Source organism: Triticum dicoccoides, chromosome 7B (genome assembly GCF_002162155.2).
Source record: "Triticum dicoccoides isolate Atlit2015 ecotype Zavitan chromosome 7B, WEW_v2.0, whole genome shotgun sequence".
Taxonomy (NCBI): domain Eukaryota; kingdom Viridiplantae; phylum Streptophyta; class Magnoliopsida; order Poales; family Poaceae; genus Triticum; species Triticum dicoccoides.
Window position 1 is genome coordinate 335,634,750 of NC_041393.1, and position 20,478 is coordinate 335,655,227.

At 48.0% G+C, this 20,478-nt stretch overlaps 1 protein-coding gene across 3 annotated transcripts; it reads left to right on the forward strand.

The window, feature by feature from the left end:
* The first annotated feature begins 4,820 nt into the window (after window positions 1–4,820).
* Window positions 4,821–9,805, forward strand: LOC119339309. Of its 3 annotated transcripts, none has more exons than XM_037611417.1 (2): window positions 4,821–8,014; window positions 9,273–9,805. In XM_037611417.1, the coding sequence occupies exon 1, from the start codon at window positions 6,466–6,468 to the stop codon at window positions 7,936–7,938; it is 1,473 nt and encodes a 490-aa protein (XP_037467314.1). In that variant the 5' UTR covers window positions 4,821–6,465; the 3' UTR covers window positions 7,939–8,014; window positions 9,273–9,805. The 3 variants fall into 3 exon arrangements, with proteins under 3 accessions (XP_037467314.1, XP_037467316.1, XP_037467315.1); XM_037611419.1 differs by lacking the exon at window positions 9,273–9,805 and having other exon boundaries at window positions 4,821–6,541; window positions 6,849–8,325; XM_037611418.1 differs by lacking the exon at window positions 9,273–9,805 and having other exon boundaries at window positions 4,821–6,541; window positions 6,676–8,324.
* The last annotated feature ends 10,673 nt before the right edge of the window (window positions 9,806–20,478 follow it).

Sequence of the window (20,478 nt, forward strand, 5' to 3'; positions counted from 1 at the left end):
TCTGATACCAACTTGTCATGCCCAAGATGCGACCTTATCCTAAAGGGACTCGAAGGTCCCACCAAGGATAGAAGCGCATATTGAAGACGCTTTTTCAAGGTGGATATCATTACATCAACATTACATAATAGATGGGGGTACATACAAGGCATATAAGTGCCACATGAATACATCAATATCATACAAGAGATCAACATTCGACTATGGATGGAACACAAACAGAAACTCAAACAACATCCACCCTGCTAGCCCAGGCTGTCGACCTGGAACCTATCCCCTGATCAAAGAAGAAGCAGAAGAAGAACTCCAAAACAAGTAAACATCGCTCTCGCGTCATGATCATCACATAACCTGTACCTGCAACTGTTGTTGTAGTAATCTGTGAGCCACAAGGACTCAGCAATCCCATTACCATGGGTATCAAGACTAGCAAAGATTAAAGGGAAAGGAAGGGGTAAAGTGGTGAGGTTGCAGCAGCGGCTAAGCAAAATATGGTGGCTAACATACGCAAATGAGAGCAAGAAGAGAAGCAAAGGAACGGTCATGAAGTTAGCAATGATCAAGAGGTGATCCTGAACTCCTACTTACGTCAAACATAACCCAAAACCGTGTTCACTCCCGGACTCCGCCGAGAAGAGACCATCACGGCTACACACACGGTTGATGCGTTTTAATTCGAATCTGGTGTCAAGTTATCTACAACCGGACATTAACAAATTCCCATCCGCCACATAACCGCGGGCACGGCTTTCGAAAGTTTATACCCTGCAGGGGTGTCCCAACTTAGCCCATGATAAGCTCTCGCGATCAACAAAGGGTATTCCTTCTCCCAGGAAGACCCGATCAGTCTCGGAATCCCGGTTTACAAGACATTTCGACAATGGTAAAACAAGATCAGCAAAGCCGCCCGATGCGCCGACAAATCCCAATAGGAGCTGCACATATCTCGTTCTCAGGGCACACCGAATGAACACTACGTACAACTAAAACCATCCCTCAAGTTTCCCCGAGGTGGCGCTGCAAGTGGCTCTAGTTTGGACCAACACTCGGAGGAGCACTGGCCCGGGGGGGGGGGTAAATAAAGATGACCCTCGGGCTCCGGAAACCCAAGGGAAAAAGGGCTATGTGAGGCAAATGGTAAAACCAAGGTTGGGCCTTGCTGGAGGAGTTTTATTCAAAGCGAACTGTCAAGGGGGTCCCATAAATCACCCAACCGCGTAAGGAACGCAAAATCCAGGAACATAACACCGGTATGACGGAAACTAGGGCGGCAAGAGTGGAACAAAACACCAGGCATAAGGTCGAGTCTTCCACCCTTTACCAAGTATATAGATGCATTAATTAAATAAGAGATATTGTGATATCCCAACATAATCTTGTCCACCATGGAGCAATCTTCAACTTCACCTGCAACTAACAACGCTATAAGAGGGGCTGAGCAAAGCAGTAACATAGCCAAGAAATGGTTTGCTAGGACGGGTGAAAAGGTTAGAGGCTGACATGGCAAATTTGGAAGGCTTGAAGAGCAAAAGATAGGTAGCACAGCATAGCGATAGAACGAAGCAACTAGCATAGCAATGATAGTAGTGAGATCCAGGGTAGCGGTCATCTTGCCTGAAATCCCGCTAGGAAGAAGAATGAGTCCATGAAGAAGACGGATGGGAGTAGTCGAACGAATCCTCACAACTCCGGAACGAAACCGAAGCTAACGAGAGAAGCAAACCGGAAAGAAGCAAACAACATGGTAAACAGACAAGCATAATCATGGCATGATGCACAATCAAGTATGATGCATGTCCGGTTTAATGAGGCATGGCATGGCAAAGTGCACAAACAATACTACAAATTAAGTGGAGCTCAATATGCAACGAGTTGCATATTGACAAAACACCACATCACTTATTTAGTTCTTTCTTGTTTATGTACCCAACAATATTAAATGTTTTTAAATATAGGAAGGGGTGAAGCATATGAAAACTACCTATCTAGGAAAGTTTAAATGAGGCCGGAACAACAAACAACAATTCCGGAAAATCCTCATGTCCATATTTTGAATTTGGTACTGTTCTGCCCTAAAACATATTTTATGTTGTTAAACAGCAAAATAAGGTGCACCAAGTTAAACTAGGCATTTTTCCACCCCATTTACATATAAAGTTTATTTAAAATGGAGCTACGGTTATTTAGTTATGAAATAAATCATTTTAACATGGCATTTGAGCAAATTTTAACAAACATCATTTTAAACATTTCAAACATAGATGAAAGTAGCAGATTATGAAACTAGATAAAATTCTAAGCATTTTTCATATTTAAAACATTTTAATCCGATGCACGGTTCTGGAATTATTATACGCATGATGTTGAGGGTTTTTCTGAAAAACTGCAGTCTGTGGATAATGTGTAAATTCGCAGGCAAGGAAAAAAACACATCACGGGCCGAAACTAGCTGGAGCAGGCCCAACAGAAGGGAAAAAAGGCAGGCGCTGGGGGCCCGGTCGGTGGTGGAGGTCTAGCAGGCCGGTTGAGGAGCTGGAGCAGGCTGGGCCTCGGCCTGCGAGGCAAAGAGGCGCTGACGAGGCTCGCGCAGTCAACAAGGCGAGCGGTTGCATCCAGGCAAGTGAAGCAGAGGATGCGCCGGCGCTGACAGCAGGTCGACGCCGCGGGGCGTCCAGCAGCGGCGGCGCTTGGCGTCAAGAGGCGATCTTGGCAGGGGCGCGGATGAGGGCCCTTTCCGGCCAGATCAGGCTGGATCCCACGGGAACGGAGCGAGGGCGAAAGGGATCCACGATCGAGGAGTCGAGGCAGGCTACTGTTAACTGAAGAAAAAATTCAGAAAGCTTGGAGAGCGACGGGGAAAGGTAGAGGACGGGAGAGAAGAAAGCAGAGGAGCAGGGCAGCACTGCTGGGGTGCTCACCGATGACGAGGCATCCGGCGAAGCGGTGGCGACGAGGGACTGAAGCTGGCGTTCAAACGGGGCGGCGCACGAAGCATAGGAGCGACGACATGGCGCAGCAGCGGGAGCTCTGGTTACAAGGCGCCATGGCTACTGCCTGGGTTCCTGGACAGGGAGAGAGAGGAAAAATGAGAGAGGAGGGGGAGTACGAGAAGGAGGAGGAAAGGCAGGGAGGAGGCCGATCCTGGGGTTGCCAGCGGCGACGCCGGAGGCGCGAAGATGAGGCCTGGTTAGGTCGAGGACGCTAGCGGCGGTGTGCTCCGGCGAGGAGGGATCGAGGAGCTCGGGCTCCTACCTCCTGGACGAGGGAAGGCTCGGGCGCGGGGTCTCCTACTCGGCTGCTGCAGCCATGGGAACGAGGCAGGCAAGGGGCGCTGGTCTTGCAGGTGAGGAGAGATCGAGGCGCAGAGGGCATCGGGCTCCAGGTCCATGCGAGGAAGGGCGGCCTTGGATGAAGAAGGTTGCGAGGAGGCGTGGGCGCGGAGGAGATCCACTCCTCTGGACCGGACAGGGAGGAGGAGGTGGTTGGCCCGATGGATTTTTGGATCGGGATGGATCCCGAGGAAGATGGAGGATGGTCGGGGAAGGATCCCGAGGGAGTGGGTGGCGGCGCAATGAGGGGAATGGATGGGACAAGCCCCTAGGATCTAGGGTTAGGCATCTATTTATAGCAGGTGGGTTTTGGTTTAGGGGCATTTGGTCCCTCCGATTTTAATGGGACGGCTGAGAAAATATAGGTTAGGACGTCCAGTTAAGGAAACGGAGATATTTTGTAGATATTTGGGGATGATCGGAAAGCAACGGTGACGACAGCCCGGGTCGGGTTCGGACAACTTTTGGACGCGCGCTAGGGGGTCTGCACTGTGCAAAGGGGTTCAAACGGTTAGGCAACAAAAGAACGGTTGGTCTAAGAAAGGTCAACGGAGGCGAGGAAGAAGCGGCAACAACGAACGGCTACTAGTTTTGAAAACAGTGTCGATGTAATACGAATAATGACATGAGATGGGATGCATGACATGAACAAAATGCAAAAACAAAAGACAAAAACCCAACAACGGAGGAAAATAAAATATCACATCTCCGGAAAAGGCAAGAGTTGGAGTTACGAATATGGAAAGTTGTATCCGGGGCGTTACATCTTAGCTTGGGGTTCAATCTTGCGGTGTCCTTTCCCAGTGACAGCAGGGGCAGCAAGGCACGTATTGTATTATTGCCATCGAGGATAAAAAGATGGGTTTTATATCGTATTGCATGAGTTTATCCCTCTACATCATGTCATCTTTCTTAATGCGTTATTCTGTTCTTTATGAACTTAATACTTTAGATGCATGCTGGATAGCGGTTGATGTGTGGAGTAATAGTAGTAGATGCAGGCAGGAGTCGGTCTACTTGTCACGGCTGTGATGCCTATATAAATGATCATGCCTAGATAATCTCATAATTATTCGCTTTTCTATCAATTGCTCGACAGTAATTTGTTCACCCACCGTAATACTTATGCTATCTTGAGAGAAGCCACTAGTGAAACCTATGGCCCCCGGGTCTATCTCTTATCATATAAGCTTTCAATCTACTTTTATTTGCATATTTTACTTTTCCAATCTATATCATAAAAATACCAAAAATATTTATCGTATCATATTATCTCTATCAGATCTCACTTTTGCAAGTGGCTGTGAAGGGATTGACAACCCCTTTATTGCGTTGGTTGTTTGTGTAGGTGCGTGGGACTTTTGAGGAGCCTCCTACTGGATTCATACCTTGGTTCTCAAAAACTGAGGGAAATACTTACGTGATAAGCACATTTCTTATATACTATTTGGGCACACAAATTCACCTTTTATTAAGATATATCCACCATTCTTGCTATGACTTGTTGAATATTCGAATGATAATCATAAAAGAGAATGTTGACTAGTGAATTGTTTATTTTGCAGAAAAGTGCGCAAAGGCACTATAATCGTCAAGACTTCTACTATGTGGCTAACGAGAAGAGAGAAGGGCATGAAAGAAATACGTCAAGGCTTGAGCGTGAAGGAAAGAAGTAATGTAGGGGAGCAAACTAAAAGAAGAGGAGGATCTTCTTGGGAAGAAAGAAGAAAGGAGGAGGGCCAAAGTAAAAAAAAGACAAAACAGAGGAGGGGATCAAAAATCCCTAGCGCAGCCGATCCCCATCAGGCCTGGCATCTCATCTCTCTCCCTCACCCCTCCTTCTCCACCACCGGCCGCCGCCGCGGCCAGGCCGGCGTGGCGGTGCGCCTGCTGCTCCTCCACTCAGCCACGAGCACCATCCGCCGCACCATCCATCCATCCCAGCCGCGTCGCGCCATCCATCCACCACTCCACCAGCGCCGCATCCCCAACATCCAACACCGCTGCGCCACACCACCAGCAGCCTCCATCCTCCAAACCACCAGTACACCACCACCATCGCCAACTCCCTCTTCCTTCCTCTGCTCTCTCAACTTCCTGCTGCTGCTTCTGCTCCAATCCCCACGCTGCTCACATTACTCTTCCTTGCTGTTGTTCCTTTACTGAAGAAAACGACCTGCTGTTGTTCTACAGTTGTTGCGGTTCTGAACTCTGAATCCCCTGCTGAACTGCTACTGCTCCTAATCTTCTTCTCCAACTCCTTCAGTTCCTTCTCTGAACCTGCTGCTTCTACTGCTTCTTCACCCGCAAACTGCTGCTGCTCTCTTTCTTTCTCTTCCTCCCTCTCTTTCTATGCATGTGTGTGTAATTTCTGTGAGTTATTTGTGGATGCTAGATCAACCATATTCAAATCAGTATCAGTTCTATATGTGTCTGTATGTCAGCTAGTTCACTATAACAAATTGTGCTTTTATTTTATATTGAGATTGATCTTTGTGAAGTCAGATGTGTGATTGTGTTTGATCTCTAGTTAATAGTTAGTTAAGTACCTATGATATATATACATATGTGTATGTTTGTGATGTGATACATTTATATACTGTCCTATATCCATGATTCTTCTCTCTGTACATGTTAGATAAATCCATGTGTTCTAGTCTTGTTGATTCTCTTGAGTGATGATGTTCTCCTGTGTTAGTGTGCTAATTTCTCAAGCATATAGAAAATACCAAAACGATTGTTGAAGATAATCTGAACCTTTCTGTATTTTTTTTGCATTTTCTTTGTCGACGATCTTTGGGAACGACCTTGTTAGTTTAGTTTTTATTTTCTGCATTCATCTCTTAAAATTGTGTTACCTAGCTCTAGCCGAGCATAGTCGTCGTCGCCTAGTCCTTGTGGAGAACACGACATCCGTAGTTTGGGGCGTAAAAACCCCGCTATATTATAATTGATCATTTTGGCGCCGTTGCCGGGGACTAGCGTCGAGCGTTTGTGTGAGGCTTTAGACTAGGTTTAGCTTGTTTCCTTTTTGTGCTTTATATATTTGTGATATATCTCTAGACACTAACCCCTGTTCTAGTTAGTATCTTTTTGTCTTCTTTTCCTTTTTGCAGGTTGGATTATCCTCTCGGTTATGGCTTACTATTCAGATCATCAGGCTTATGCGAGCAACACTACAAACAACACGGAAAGTGTTCAAGAACTGATAGGTAAGATTTCCCATCGATTAGATGATTTAGCTCGGCAGCGAGAAGGAGTTTTTGAGGATAGGCCTAGCTCTTATGATCCTTATTCTAGAGGCTATCCTTATGTTGGTCCTACCTGCCATATTTGTGGATTTCAGGGCCATTCGCCCGCTGAATGTCAACGTGGTTACTCCCATCCTCCGGATTGTTTTGGCATGAGCTTCGCTCAACAGCATAGCTCATACCAAAACAATTACACACATGGGTGGCCTGAAAACCAGAATATGTCATATAGGAGCAATAACCCTGAGATCTCATCGTTTGCTTCTAGTAATCATATGCAGGGATTTGGGTACAATGAGGAGAGTCACAACTATGCACCAAAACAATTCCATTCAGCTCCTACTCATATACCACAGCACCAGGAGATGTGTCCAATGGAGTTAAATGGTCCTCCATTTGGTCAACCAACAACTCCAGCACCTGTTGTGCAATCTCATGTGCAAGTGCCCACAAAAGATGAGTTCGATGACATAGACAAGCTCTCACTTTTGAGTCTCGAGTTCACTTGGAGTGCCGAGGATGATCCTATCAGGAAGGTTATACTAGAGGAAATGAAGAAGATTAAGAGTGGAAAGGAGCTAGTGGAAGAAGTAAGGAAGATTGAGAAGAACATCAACGCTGGCAGTACTATCTCTTCCCTCCTTGAGTTGAGTGTTGCTGGGATATCCCTTGAGGTGTGTGAGGTTTCAACACTGTCACATTCAGCTGAGCAAGATAGCGAGAGTCCAGAGGAAGAGATACCTCAGATTGAAGAAGATGAACTAGAAGACAAGGAACAAGATGGTCAAGAGCTGCAATTCCCAAGTGATCAAGTTGAAGATTCATCATCTATTACTCCTGAAGAAGTACAAGAAGCTGCTGTAGATGAAGATGAAGAACATGAGATTCATTTGCCTATTTTCATACCAGAGCATGATGTGTCAGGTTTACTCAATCCTCTTGATGACATGATGCCTTGTGATTTCTTTGCTACCACCTTGCATTACATGATACCATCACTTAAGATTGATTTGAAAACTCATTTGCTTGGATATGATGATATATACCCTGTTAGTGGCATTGCTCTCATTTGTGATGATCACAATTACTTTCCTCATGCCAGTCTTGAGCTTAATGATAAATGTCATCCTCGTGTGAGTATTGACCATGCTGATTTCTGCCATCCTAAACATGTGCTTTATAGTTATGCTTATATAATTGGATATTCCATTGATGACTTGGAGGGCATCGACCGTATCACTTGTAGTTGTTTGTGTGAGTCCTATTTCAGGCTTTTGCTACTGCACTGTTTATTACATGCTGACCAGGTTCGAGGTGACATTCCTTGGGATCCTGGTGGAGTCAGAGCATGGCGATGAGGGGAGCACAAACAGGGAACACAAACAGAGAAGAGTGGAGAGAAGAAAGTAGGAGAGAAGAGTATACAAATACCAGGTGATTCTGTTCCACTTGAAGCAACCTTTAGAAAATTTAGTACGAGAACTGGCATTTAATTGCATTGAAACTCTTTTTGCATTGTGACACCTTACTCTTCACTGCAAAGTAGGATTCACTCCAAGAAGATTGTTGATTCTCTTAATACTAAAACTATGCAGCTGTATTCCTCTTATGGTAATTTGTGATAATGAATACTTTATACCTCCATGTAAATGTTCAATGGGAATGCCTTGAGTCTAAGTGAAACCTACTAATGAATTGATGTGTTGTGCCTGATTGTCCCAAGTTAAGCTAAGTAACTGGTGGCACTTAAGTAGTAGCTATGATCTCTGGATCTGTAGTATGTGAAAAACAGTGCCATTAGCTACGGATTCCTCTTTCAATTATTCCTATTTTACTTAAGCTAAGTAATTTTCTAATAACTAAATAAAATAATTATAATAATTTAAGTCTGATCGATCTAGAGTAGCATGTCATGTTCCCTGGATCGGTGGCTTGTGAAATCTGGTAGATTGGACTGTAAAAAAATTTATATAAAAAATGCTATAATTTGTCGAACCAGGTGTATACCATGTTCTCGAGATCGGTGGTATGTTCCTTTGGGGAGATAATAACAAAAAATATACTAATAATTTGTCGAACCAAGTGTATACCATGTTCTCGGGATCGGTGGTATGTTCCTTTGGGGAGATAACAAAAAAAATATACTAATAATTTGGTCGAGCCAGGTGTATACCATGTTCTCGGGATCGGTGGTATGTTCCTTTGGTGAGACTGATATAATATCATCACTTGTGCTTTAAATTCAATAAGTAACTTGTTTTTCTAATTGATTTTGGGGTCCCACCTTATCTCAGGGCTGAAGACAGAGCCAGCTCTTGATTATTAGTATTCACTTTGACTCAAGGCCATTGACTTGGAACATTTACAGTGTGTTATAAAATATTTATTATCACAATTTAGCTTCAGTAGAGTACATTTGCTTAGTTCCAGTATTGTCGGAATTACTATCTATCAGAAAGTGCATCTTTACTAGGCAGTGTGAGTTGTGTCACCATCAATTTTTTTCCTTTGCTTGAGGACAAGCAAAGATTTAAGTGTGGGGGAACTTGATAAGCACATTTCTTATATACTATTTGGGCACACAAATTCACCTTTTATTGAGATATATCCATCCATTCTTGCTATGACTTGTTGAATATTCGAATGATAATCATAAAAGAGAATGTTGACTAGTGAATTGTTTATTTTGCAGAAAAGTGCGCAAAGGCACTATAATCGTCAAGACTTCTACTATGTGGCTAACGAGAAGAGAGAAGGGCGTGAAAGAAATACGTCAAGGCTTGAGCGTGAAGGAAAGAAGTAAGGTAGGGGAGCAAACTAAAAGAAGAGGAGGATCTTCTTGGGAAGAAAGAAGAAAGGAGGAGGGCCAAAGTAAAAAAAGACAGAACAGAGGAGGGATCAAAAATCCCTAGCGCAGCCGATCCCCATCAGGCCTGGCATCTCATCTCTCTCCCTCACCCCTCCTTCTCCACCACCGGCCGCCGCCGCGGCCAGGCCGGCGTGGCGGTGCGCCTGCTGCTCCTCCACTCAGCCACGAGCACCATCCGCCGCACCATCCATCCATCCCAGCCGCGCCGCACCATCCATCCACCACTCCATCAGCGCCGCATCCCCAACATCCAACACCGCCGCGCCTGTGACACCCCGATTCAATCGTACACTAATCATGCACGCAAACGTGTACGATCAAGATCAGGGACTCACGGGAAGATATCACAACGCCTCTAAAACATAAATAAGTCATACAAGCATCATAATACAAGGCATGGGCCTCGAGGGCTCGAATACAAGTGCTCGATCATAGACGAGTCAGCGGAAGCAACAATATCTGAGTACAGACATAAGTTAAACAAGTTTGCCTTAAGAAGGCTAGCACAAACTGGGATACAGATCGAAAGAGGCGCAGGCCTCCTGCCTGGGATCCTCCTAACTACTCCTGGTCGTCGTCAGTGGGCTGCACGTAGTAGTAGGCACCTCCGGTGTAGTAGGGGTCGTCGTCGACGGTGGCGCCTGGCTCCTGGACTCCAGCATCTGGTTGCGACAACCAGAAAGAAAGAAAAGGGGAAAAAGGGGGGGAGAAAGCAACCGTGAGTACTCATCCAAAGTACTCGCAAGCAAGGAACTACACTACATATGCATGGGTATATGTGTAAGGAGGCCATATCAGTGGACTGAACTGCAGAATGCCAGAATAAGAGGGGGATAACTAGTCCTATCGAAGACTACGCTTCTGGCAGCCTCCGTCTTGCAGCATGTAGAAGAGAGTAGACTGAAGTCCTCCAAGTAGCATCTCCAAGTAGCATCGCATAGCATAATCCTACCCGGCGATCCTCTCCTCGTCGCCCTGTTAGAGAGCGATCACCGGGTTGTATCTGTCACTTGGAAGGGTGTGTTTTATTAAGTATCTAGTTCTAGTTGTCATAAGGTCAAGGTACAACTCTAAGTCGTCCTGTTACCGAAGATCACGGCTATTCGAATAGATTAACTTCCCTGCAGGGGTGCACCACATAACCCAACACGCTCGATCCCATTTGGCCGGACACACTTTCCTGGGTCATGCCCGGCCGCGGAAGATCAACACGTCGCAGCCCCACCTAGGCACAACAGAGAGGCCAGCACGCCGGTCTAAACCTAAGCGCATAGGGGTCTGGGCCCATCGCCCTTAGCACACCTGCACGTTGCGAGGGCGGCCGAAAGCAGAACTAGCCCCCTTAATACAAGAGTAGGCTTACGTTCCAATCCGGCGCGCGTCGCTCAGTCGCTGGCGTCACGAAGGCTTCGGCTGATACCACGACGCCGGGATACCCATAACTACTCCCGTGTAGATGGTTAGTGCGTATAGACCAAATGGCCAGACTCAGATCAAATATCCAGATCTCGTTAAACGTGTTAAGTATCCGCGAACGCCGACCAGGGCCAGGCCCACCTCTCACCCAGGTAGTCCCAACCTGCCCTGTCGCTCCGCCTCAAAGATCCACTCGCGGGTGCTCCACAAGCTGACCCGACTTTAGTCACCACATGTATCATGTATAAGTATATAGTATATACCCGTGATCACCTCCCGAGTGATCACGGCCCGATAGTATAGCATAGCAGACGGACAAGAATGTAGGGCCACAGATGGAAATACTAGCATCCTATACTAAGCATGTAGGATTGCAGGTAGAGGTAACAACAGTAGTAGCAAGGACAGGCTATGCATCAGGATAGGTATAACGGAAAGCAGTAACATGCTACACTACTCTAATGCAAGCATAATATAGTAGAATAGGCGATATCTGGTGATCAGGGGGGGCTTGCCTGGTTGCTCTGGCAAGGGAGAGGGGTCGTCAACTCCGTAGTCGAACTGGGCAGCAGCAGCGTCGGTCTTGTAGTCTACCAGAGAGAAGAGGGGGGAAAGAAACAATGAATACCATGCAAATAGATGCATATCGATGCATGACAAGGCAATATGTGATGCTAGGCGTGCCCTAACGCGGTATGAGGTGATACTGGTGAAGGGGGAAAACATCCGGGAAAGTATTCCCGGTGTTTTGCGTTTTTGGACAGATGAACCGGAGGGGAAAAGTTGCGTGTTTGATATGTTAGGGGTGTGTGGTGGACGAACGGGCTGAGCAACTTTCATGTAGAAAGTATTTTCATCCGAGTTACGGATTAAAATATATGATTTTCTAAAGATTTAAATCATTTTCAGGAATTTAATTAATTATTTAGATCCAACATTATCTAGAATAGTAAATGATGACGTCAGCATGACATCAGAGTGATGTCAGCATGTCAACTGGTCGGTTGACCAGTCAAACCAGACAGGTGGGTCCAGTGGGACCCACATTTCATTGACAGGGTACTAACAGAGTTTCAAAACTAACTAAATAGGCTAATTAGTGGGCGGGGCCCGGTAGTCAGTGAGAGATTAGTGTTTAATTAACTATTAAATTAATTAGCAAGTTATTTATTTATTTTTATTCGTTTATGACATGGGGCCCGCATGTTAGTGGCAGTAACTGCCACGTCAGCAGTTGACTGGGTCAACCCAGTCAACTAGGACCCGCAGGGCCCACTGGCAGTGGCTCTGGGGTGGCCCCAGGCCAACCACGTAGGCGGCGGCCGGCGTTTGGCCGCCGGCGACGTGAGAACGCGATGGGGGCAGCCGGGCCTCGTCGGGATTTTGCTACACGGCGCCTTTTGGCGCGCAGCTTGGTCTAATCGAACGGCCACTCGATGCCGCGTCGAGTGGGGGTGGTGGTATGGCCGGACTTCGCCGGAATCGGCACCGGCGACGAGCAGAGGCAGCGACATCGTTCGGGACATCATCGGGATCGCGCTAGGAAGCACCAAACCGCGCGCAACAACTTGCGTTCGAACCGCAGAGGCATTCCGCGTCGTTTGGCGGTGGCGCTGGACCAAATGGTTGCCAGAAACACTGCCGGCGAAGAGCTTTGGCGGCAGCGCGCTCGGGACGTTGATGGAAACTACGCTAGGAGGCACGGGGAGGTGTGTGCGTGTGTGCGTTGGGTTCCTGAAAGCACAAGGAACATGATGCCATGCTCACGCGAGCACGACGGAAATCATGGCCACGACGGCGAGGCGATCCGCGGCGACGTGCTCACGGCAACAGCGACAGGGCAGCTACGGTGCGCGAGGGGGCTAACAAAGATGGAAGGGAGATGGGGAGCTCACCGTGCGGCACGCAAGATGGTCCTTGGGTGGCTTAGTACCTGCAGAAGGCGTCGCTGGAGTTGGTGAAGAACGCGGCAGCCGGAGATGTGGACGAAGGGGATCCGGTGATTCGGGGCTCCCCCGCTCCAGCTGAGGCCTCCGGTGGACGAGGAAGACGATGGAGGCGTCGACGGACACGCAGGCGCGGCGAGGTGATGGCTGTGGCTGCGCGATTCACGGTGGCGGGTCCATTGCGGTGTTCGGGCGTGGTGGGGGGACGCGGAGGAGAGCGTGGTGGATCTGGAGGGGAGAGGGAGAGGCGGAGTAAATATCTGCGGGGGGAGGGGATCTGACGAGGCCGAGAGGGGTGGCCGTGGCGGCCTTATCCTCCCCCGTCGCCGGCGAGCGGGTCTGGTGGCGACCGCGCCCTGTAGCGGCGCGCGTCCGAGGAACAGGAAGGAGGGGGGGTGCGGTGCGAGGAGCTGGGCCGGCTGGGCCGACCAGGCTGGTTGCGGTCGAGGGAGGCAGGGGCTGTGGCCGGTTTGAGCTGGGCCACCTGGTCCAGGGGGGCTTCCCCCGCTCCCTTTTTTTTTGTAACCCCTTTCTTTTATTTATTTTCCCTTTTCTATTTTATTTAGTTTTAGGGCATTTAGGTAATTTGTAAAATTGTGTCCTCTACACCATAAATACCAGTGCATTATTTGGCATCCACCTAACATTTTTGCTTTAATATTGGAAAACTTTTGTCGTTTGACTTATTTAGGATTTAAATTCGAAACGGTTTGAACTAGCGAAAGTTTAGCAACAGTAATCAAAAGATGACATGGCATCATTAGGAGAGATTTACTGTAGCCAAATTAACCGGGCGTTACAAATCTCCTCCACTACAAGAAGTCTCGTCCCGAGATTTAGGAGGTAGAAGGAAACAACGCGGGGTATTCATCACGCAGGCGATCCTCGCGTTCCCAAGTAGCTTCATCTTCAGAATGGTGCGACCACTGGACTTTGAGGAACTTGATCGTCTTCTGACGTGTGTGGCATTCAGCTTGGTCGGGAATGCGGACCGGATGCTCTTTATAGGAGAGATCCTGTTGCAATTCGAGCACTTCATGATCCACTCCTCGGATTGGGTCCTTGAAGCAACGGCGGAGCTGTGACACATGGAACACATCGTGAACCTGAGAAAGGTTCGGCGGAAGCTCCAGTTGATATGCCACTTTTCCACGCCTCTCGAGAATAGTGAAAGGACCAATATAGCGGGGAGCTAGCTTGCCCTTGATCCCGAAGCGGTGAGCACCCTTCATTGGTGTAACTCGAAGATAGGCCTTTTCGCCAGGTTGATAGACCATGTCTTTATGATGACGGTCATACTGACTCTTCTGACGTGACTGAGCAGTTTTGAGATGCTCGCGAATAATGCGGACTTGTTCTTCGGCATGTTAGGTAATATCCGGACTGAAGAGTGGACGTTCCCCAGTTTTTGACCAGTTCAGAGGGGTTCGGCACTTTCATCCATATAACACTTCGAAGGGGGCCATCTTCAGACTAGCTTGATAGCTATTATTATAAGATAACTCAGCATACGGGAGAGATTCCTCCCATTTCTTGCCGAAGGAAATAACACAAGCTCGAAGCATGTCTTCGAGAATTTGGTTGACACGTTCAACTTGCCCTTGCGACTGCGGATGAAACGCTGTACTGAATGACAGATGAGTTCCCATAGCTTCTTGGAAACTTGCCCAGAATCTTGAAGTGAATAAGCTGCCACGGTCAGAACTGATAACCAGTGGAATACCATGTAATGAGACAATTCTGGACATGTAGAGGTTTGCCAGCTGACTAGCAATGATAGTCTCTTTGACAGCCAGAAAATGTGCAACCTTAGAAAGCCGGTCAATGACGACAAGAATAGCATCATTACCTTTCTGCGATTTGGGAAAACCGGTGACAAAGTCCATTTCAACATGGTCCCATTTCCATTCGGGAATAGAGATAGGTTGCAGAGTTCCAGCAGGCCTTTGATGTTCTGCTTTGATATGATGACAAACGTCACACTCAGCAACATAACGAGCAATATCTTGTTTCATATTAGACCACCAGAATCTCTGACAAATGTCTTGGTACATCTTGGTGCTACTGGGATGAATAGACAAAGGTGTATCGTGAGCTTCTTTCATAACCTCCTGGGTCATATCCAGGTTTTTCTCCTTACACGACACCACTAGGCGGCCTTTGAAGTACAAGGCGCCATCATCAGCAATAGTGAAGAATGAGGGCTTTCCTTCTTTGAGGTCGCACTTAATCTTGTGGGCTTCAGAGTCATAACCCTGTATTGTCTTGATGGAGCTCACGAGATCTGGTATAGCAACCAGGGTATTGAGAGAACCCTGGGAAACAACATGGAGGTTCATCTTGCGGCTCTCAGGAGGAGGGGGAGTGAGAGCACCAGGAGGAACAATATGGAGGTTCAGCTTCCTGAATTCCTCAACAAGCGAGGGCTGAACTTTGTGAACCTGGAGGTGGTTGCAGTAAGACTTGCGGCTCAAGGCATCAGCCATTACATTAGCCTTGCCTGGGGTATACGAAATACCCAGGTTAAAATCTGCAACAATCTCCATCCATCTCTGCTGACGGAGGTTTAGATCTGGTTGAGTAAACAGATACTTCAAACTTTGGTGGTCGGTGAAGATCTCGCAACGATTACCGAGAAGGTAATGTCGCCACTGTTTTAGTGCATGGATAACAGCAGCAAGCTCGAGGTCATGAACTGGATAGTTTGCTTTGTGAGGGCGCAATTGACGAGAGGCATAAGCAATCACTTTGCGCTCTTGCATTAGGATAGCGCCTAGGCCTTGACGTGAAGCATCACAATAAATGACAAAGTCCTTAGTATCTGGAGGAGCAAGCACTGGGGCAGAAGTCAACTTGTCTTTGAGCGCCCGGAAACTTTCCTGACACTTATCTATCCATTGAAACTTGACGCCCTTATCAAGCAGGTTAGTCAGAGGTCTAGCGATCTTGGATAAGTTCTCAACGAATCGACGACAATAGCTGGCGAGACCAAGAAAACTTCTAACTTGCTTAATGTTCTTCGGAGGAGTCCAATCAAGAATAGCTTGGACTCGTTCAGGGTTGACGGCAATACCATCCTTAGAGATGACATGCCCAAGATAGGTTACTTCGGGAAGCCAGAATTCACATTTGGAGAACTTGGCATAAAGTTGATGCTCTCGTAGCTTTTCCAGCACAAGACGAAGATGTTCAGCATGTTCCTCTTCGTTCTTGGAAAATACCAGAATATCATCCAGATAAACCACGACGAACTTGTCGAGGTAATCCATGAATATATAGTTCATCATGCGAGAGAAGATGGCTGGAGCATTGGTTAAGCCGAAAGACATGACGGTGTACTCGTAAGATCCATATCGAGTCACGAATGCAGTCTTGGGGATATCCTCCTCACGAACACGGATCTGATGGTAACCCAACCTCAAGTCGAGTTTAGAGAACACTGATGAACCAGCCAGTTGATCATACAGATCATTGATCCGAGGAAGAGGATACTTATTCTGAATGGTAGCTTGGTTTATAGGACGGTAGTCTTGGACTAATCGGTTTGTCCCATCTTTCTTCTTGACAAAGAGAGAAGGTGCTCCCCAAGGAGAGCAACTTGGGCGAATGAAACCACTGCGAAGAGACTTGTCGATTTCCTCCTTAAGCTCAAGGAGTTCATGCGGCGGCATCTTGTAGGGTCGCTTGGCTATAGGAGTGGTGCCTGGTTTCAAGTCGATGACGAATTCGAGAGCTCTAGCAGGGAGAATCCCTGGGAGTTCTTCAGGAAAGACGTCTAGAAATTCACGTACGACGGGAATGTTTTCAATGCCCTCGAGTGGTGCGGCGTTCAATGCATTCAATGCATAGAGCCTTGCCTCGGTGTTTTGAACCAGACGAGCATTGTAGCTTATTATTTCATCCGAAGGGTGTAGCAGATGGACGGTCTTGGTGGCGCAAATGATAGAAGCAATATGCGCTTTTAACCAATTCATTCCCAGAATGAGATCAATGCTACAGTACTTCAATACGATGGGGGAGACAAGGAATTCTAGTCCTTCGATTTCAACGGGGACGTCGTTGCAAATCATGGAGGTCCGACATTGGCCCGCAGGGGTGTGCACTAATAGAGAAGCGTTCATGTCTTCACTTTTAATGCCATGCATGAATGCAAAATCTTCTGACATGAATGAATGTGATGCACCTGTATCAAATAAAACGGATGCTGGTACTGAATTTACGAGGAGTGTACCCATCACAGTAGCAGGCTGGTCTTGAGCTTCATTCAGATCAACGTGGTTGGCATGAACACGACCATAGGACTTGGCATTGTTGTTGCGGGCCTAGTTGTTTCCACGGCCAGCGGCTGGAAGGGCCAGTTGATTCTGATTCTGAATACAATCCCTAGCACGGTGACCTGGTTGACCACACTTGTAGCACAGGCCATTATTGGGAGTGGGAACAGGAGCTTGGGCTGGCGGAGCTGGAAGCCTTGGCTGCCTAGTTGGAGCAGTAGGCAGACGAGGTGCAGCATAAGACTGCCTTGGGGCAGGTGCATTTGGACGGTACATGCTATTTGGGATCCATATCTTACACTTCTGCGAGGGCAGGCCCGAAGATGAGCCCGTGTCACGGTTGCGCCTTTGAGAGCTCTGGTGTTCCTGCAGACCAGTCTCGACATTGATGGCCTTATTCACCAAGGTGGCGAAATCGGCAAAGTCATGCACCAGAAGTGTGAGCTTGATGTCAGCTTGAAGGCCGTCACGGAACTTCTCCTGTCTACGTGCATCAGTTGCAATGTCTTCTTCAGCATAGCGAGACAAGTCCAGAAATTCCCGCTGATAAGCTTCCACAGTTTTGTTGCCCTGGGTGAGGTTGCGGAACTCACGCTTCTTCTTGTCCATGATCCCCTGAGGAATGAAGCGGGCACGGAAGGCATCTTGAAAGTCTGGCCAAGTGATGATTGTCCCAACTGGCAGAGTACGCCTGTGGCTGTCCCACCATTGAGCTGCGGGTCCCTTCAGAAAGAAGAAAGCAAAGGTGACATAGCGGGTAGGGGCTACTTCAGCAGACTCCATCTCATAGGTGATGTCACGGAACCAGTCATCAGCATCCAGCGGCTGAGTTGAGCTGCGGTACACGGTTGGGTTGAGGCGCATGAAATCCTGCAGAGTCACTTGGGTTGGCTGCTCGTTCATATTGGGACGAGGGAACTGAGCCATCACATTCTCCATGAACTGGCGATTCATCTCGAGTTGTTGGACCATACCAGCCATGTACTCAGGCGGTGGTGGGGCGTTGCCGCCACGACCACGACCAGCTGGTCTAACCATCCTGCTAATATATAACAGGGGTAGTTCAGTATTGAGAAATTTGCATAGACAAGAATCATTCATGATGAACATGCATAATGAAAGGGAGCACGATAGATACCACATAGTAGTCGGCATAACTTACAAAAGGGGTCGAACATAGAGTTCAGTACACAGAGTTCAGTACATAGACTAAGTCATCATAGGCGGCACGCAGGCTCGCGGGCGAATGCATCTAATACTAATGAGCAAGACTACATCAGTCCCATGAGGTACTGTGAAGGTAGCTGTAGCCTGACAGCTGGTAGTGAGGCAACGGATAGTCCTCCACGTCAGTGGCCTGGGGGCCGCGGATACTCTGGTGTAGAACCCGACGCTCAGGTGGCAGAAGAGGACCAAGTGTGGGAGAGTAGCCTCCCACCTCTGGCCAACCGACACCGTGGGGCATCACGGTCCTGGCTGGGTAGATCGCAGAACGCGGCAGCTGTCCAGACCGGACAAAGGGGTGCAACAGTGTCAGAGCCCTGTAAAGGTGCCGACGAGTGGTGTACAACTCATGGTGAAGAGCTCTGTTAGCTCGGTCCAGCCCATCAGCATGCAGAACCAGGCGCTGATGGTGGAAAGGCTCTCGGGTGACGGTGGAGTAGGCGGCAGTGTAGTATCCCTCCGCACCAACGTCGGATGCGATAGGAATGTGCCTGAAAGGGGAAGTGTCCAATGCCTGATACTCTCCACGAAGACGTGTTAGAGCAGCATGAGCAGCATCGTGGACTGCCATCTCGATGGTCACTCCAACACCATGAGCGGTGTGCAGCACGGTAGTGGACTTATACTCCCGAGAGTAGAGGTGGACGATGGCACGGTACTGCTCCTGGTTAAAGTCCTGGTACTCCTCGTAGACGGTGTACTCAGGGTGCCAGCGATAACCCAAATAGGTCATCATCTCAGCTAGCATAGTAGGTGATCCTGAGGCACCAATGGTCGCAGTGTGGCGCACGACCTGCCTCGTGGGTTCCATCTGAAAACAAAGATATTTCAAGCGAGTCAAATGGCAATATGGGCACTATTCAAAATACTATCCTACAGAATAACTATGGCTTATCCAACTTTGGGGTGAACATGGTAACGGGATCCTAATGTCAGAGTTAGTAAATTCGTTTAACCCGAGTAGGATAGAATTCAGAGCCCCAGAGTAAAGGTCGAGAAGTAAAAGATCCTAATACCACCCAATGGCAACGTGGGCCCGTAAGGCACACAGCCAAGTTAGTAAAAGTTTTGTAGTGACTAGACTCGACTTCGGCCAAGGAGTGTGGAAGGGGGGTTCCTACAGGCAGTCGGCTCTGATACCAACTTGTGACGCCCCCGATTCAATCATACACTAATCATGCATGCAAACGTGTACGATCAAGATTAGGGACTCATGGGAAGATATCACAACACAACTCTAAAACATAAATAAGTCATACAAGCATCATAATATAAGCCATGGGCCTCGAGGGCTCGAATACAAGTGCTCAATCATAGACGAGTCAGCGGAAGCAACAATATCTGAGTACAGACATAAGTTAAACAAGTTTGCCTTAAGAAGGCTAGCACAAACTGGGATACAGATCGAAAGAGGCGCAGGCCTCCTGCCTGGGATCCTCCTAACTACTCCTGGTCGTTGTCAGTGGGCTGCACGTAGTAGTAGGCACCTCCGGCGTAGTAGGGGTCATCGTCAACGGTGGCGCCTGGCTCCTGGACTCCAGCATCTGGTTGCGACAACCGGAAAGAAAGGAAAGGGGGAAAAAGGGGGGAGAAAGCAACCATGAGTACTCATCCAAAGTACTCGCAAGCAAGGAACTACACTACATATGCATGGGTATATATGTAAGGAGGCCATATCAGTGGACTGAACTGCAGAATGCCAGAATAAGAGGGGGATAACTAGTCCTATCGAAGACTACGCTTCTGGCAGCCTCCGTCTTGCAGCATGTAGAAGAGAGTAGACTGAAGTCCTCCAAGTAGCATCTCCAAGTAGCATCGCATAGCATAATCCTACCCGGCGATCCTCTCCTCATCGCCCTGTTAGAGAGTGATCACCGGGTTGTATCTGGCACTTGGAAGGGTGTGTTTTATTAAGTATCTGGTTCCAGTTGTCATAAGGTCAAGGTACAACTCCAAGTCGTCCTATTACCGAAGATCACGGCTATTCGAATAGATTAACTTCCCTACAGGGGTGCACCACATAACCCAACATGCTCGATTCCATTTGGCCGGACACACTTTCCTGGGTCATGCCCGGCCGCGGAAGTCCAACACGTCACAGCCCCACCTAGGCACAACAGAGAGGCCAGCACGCCGGTCTAAACCTAAGCGCACAGGGGTCTGGGCCCA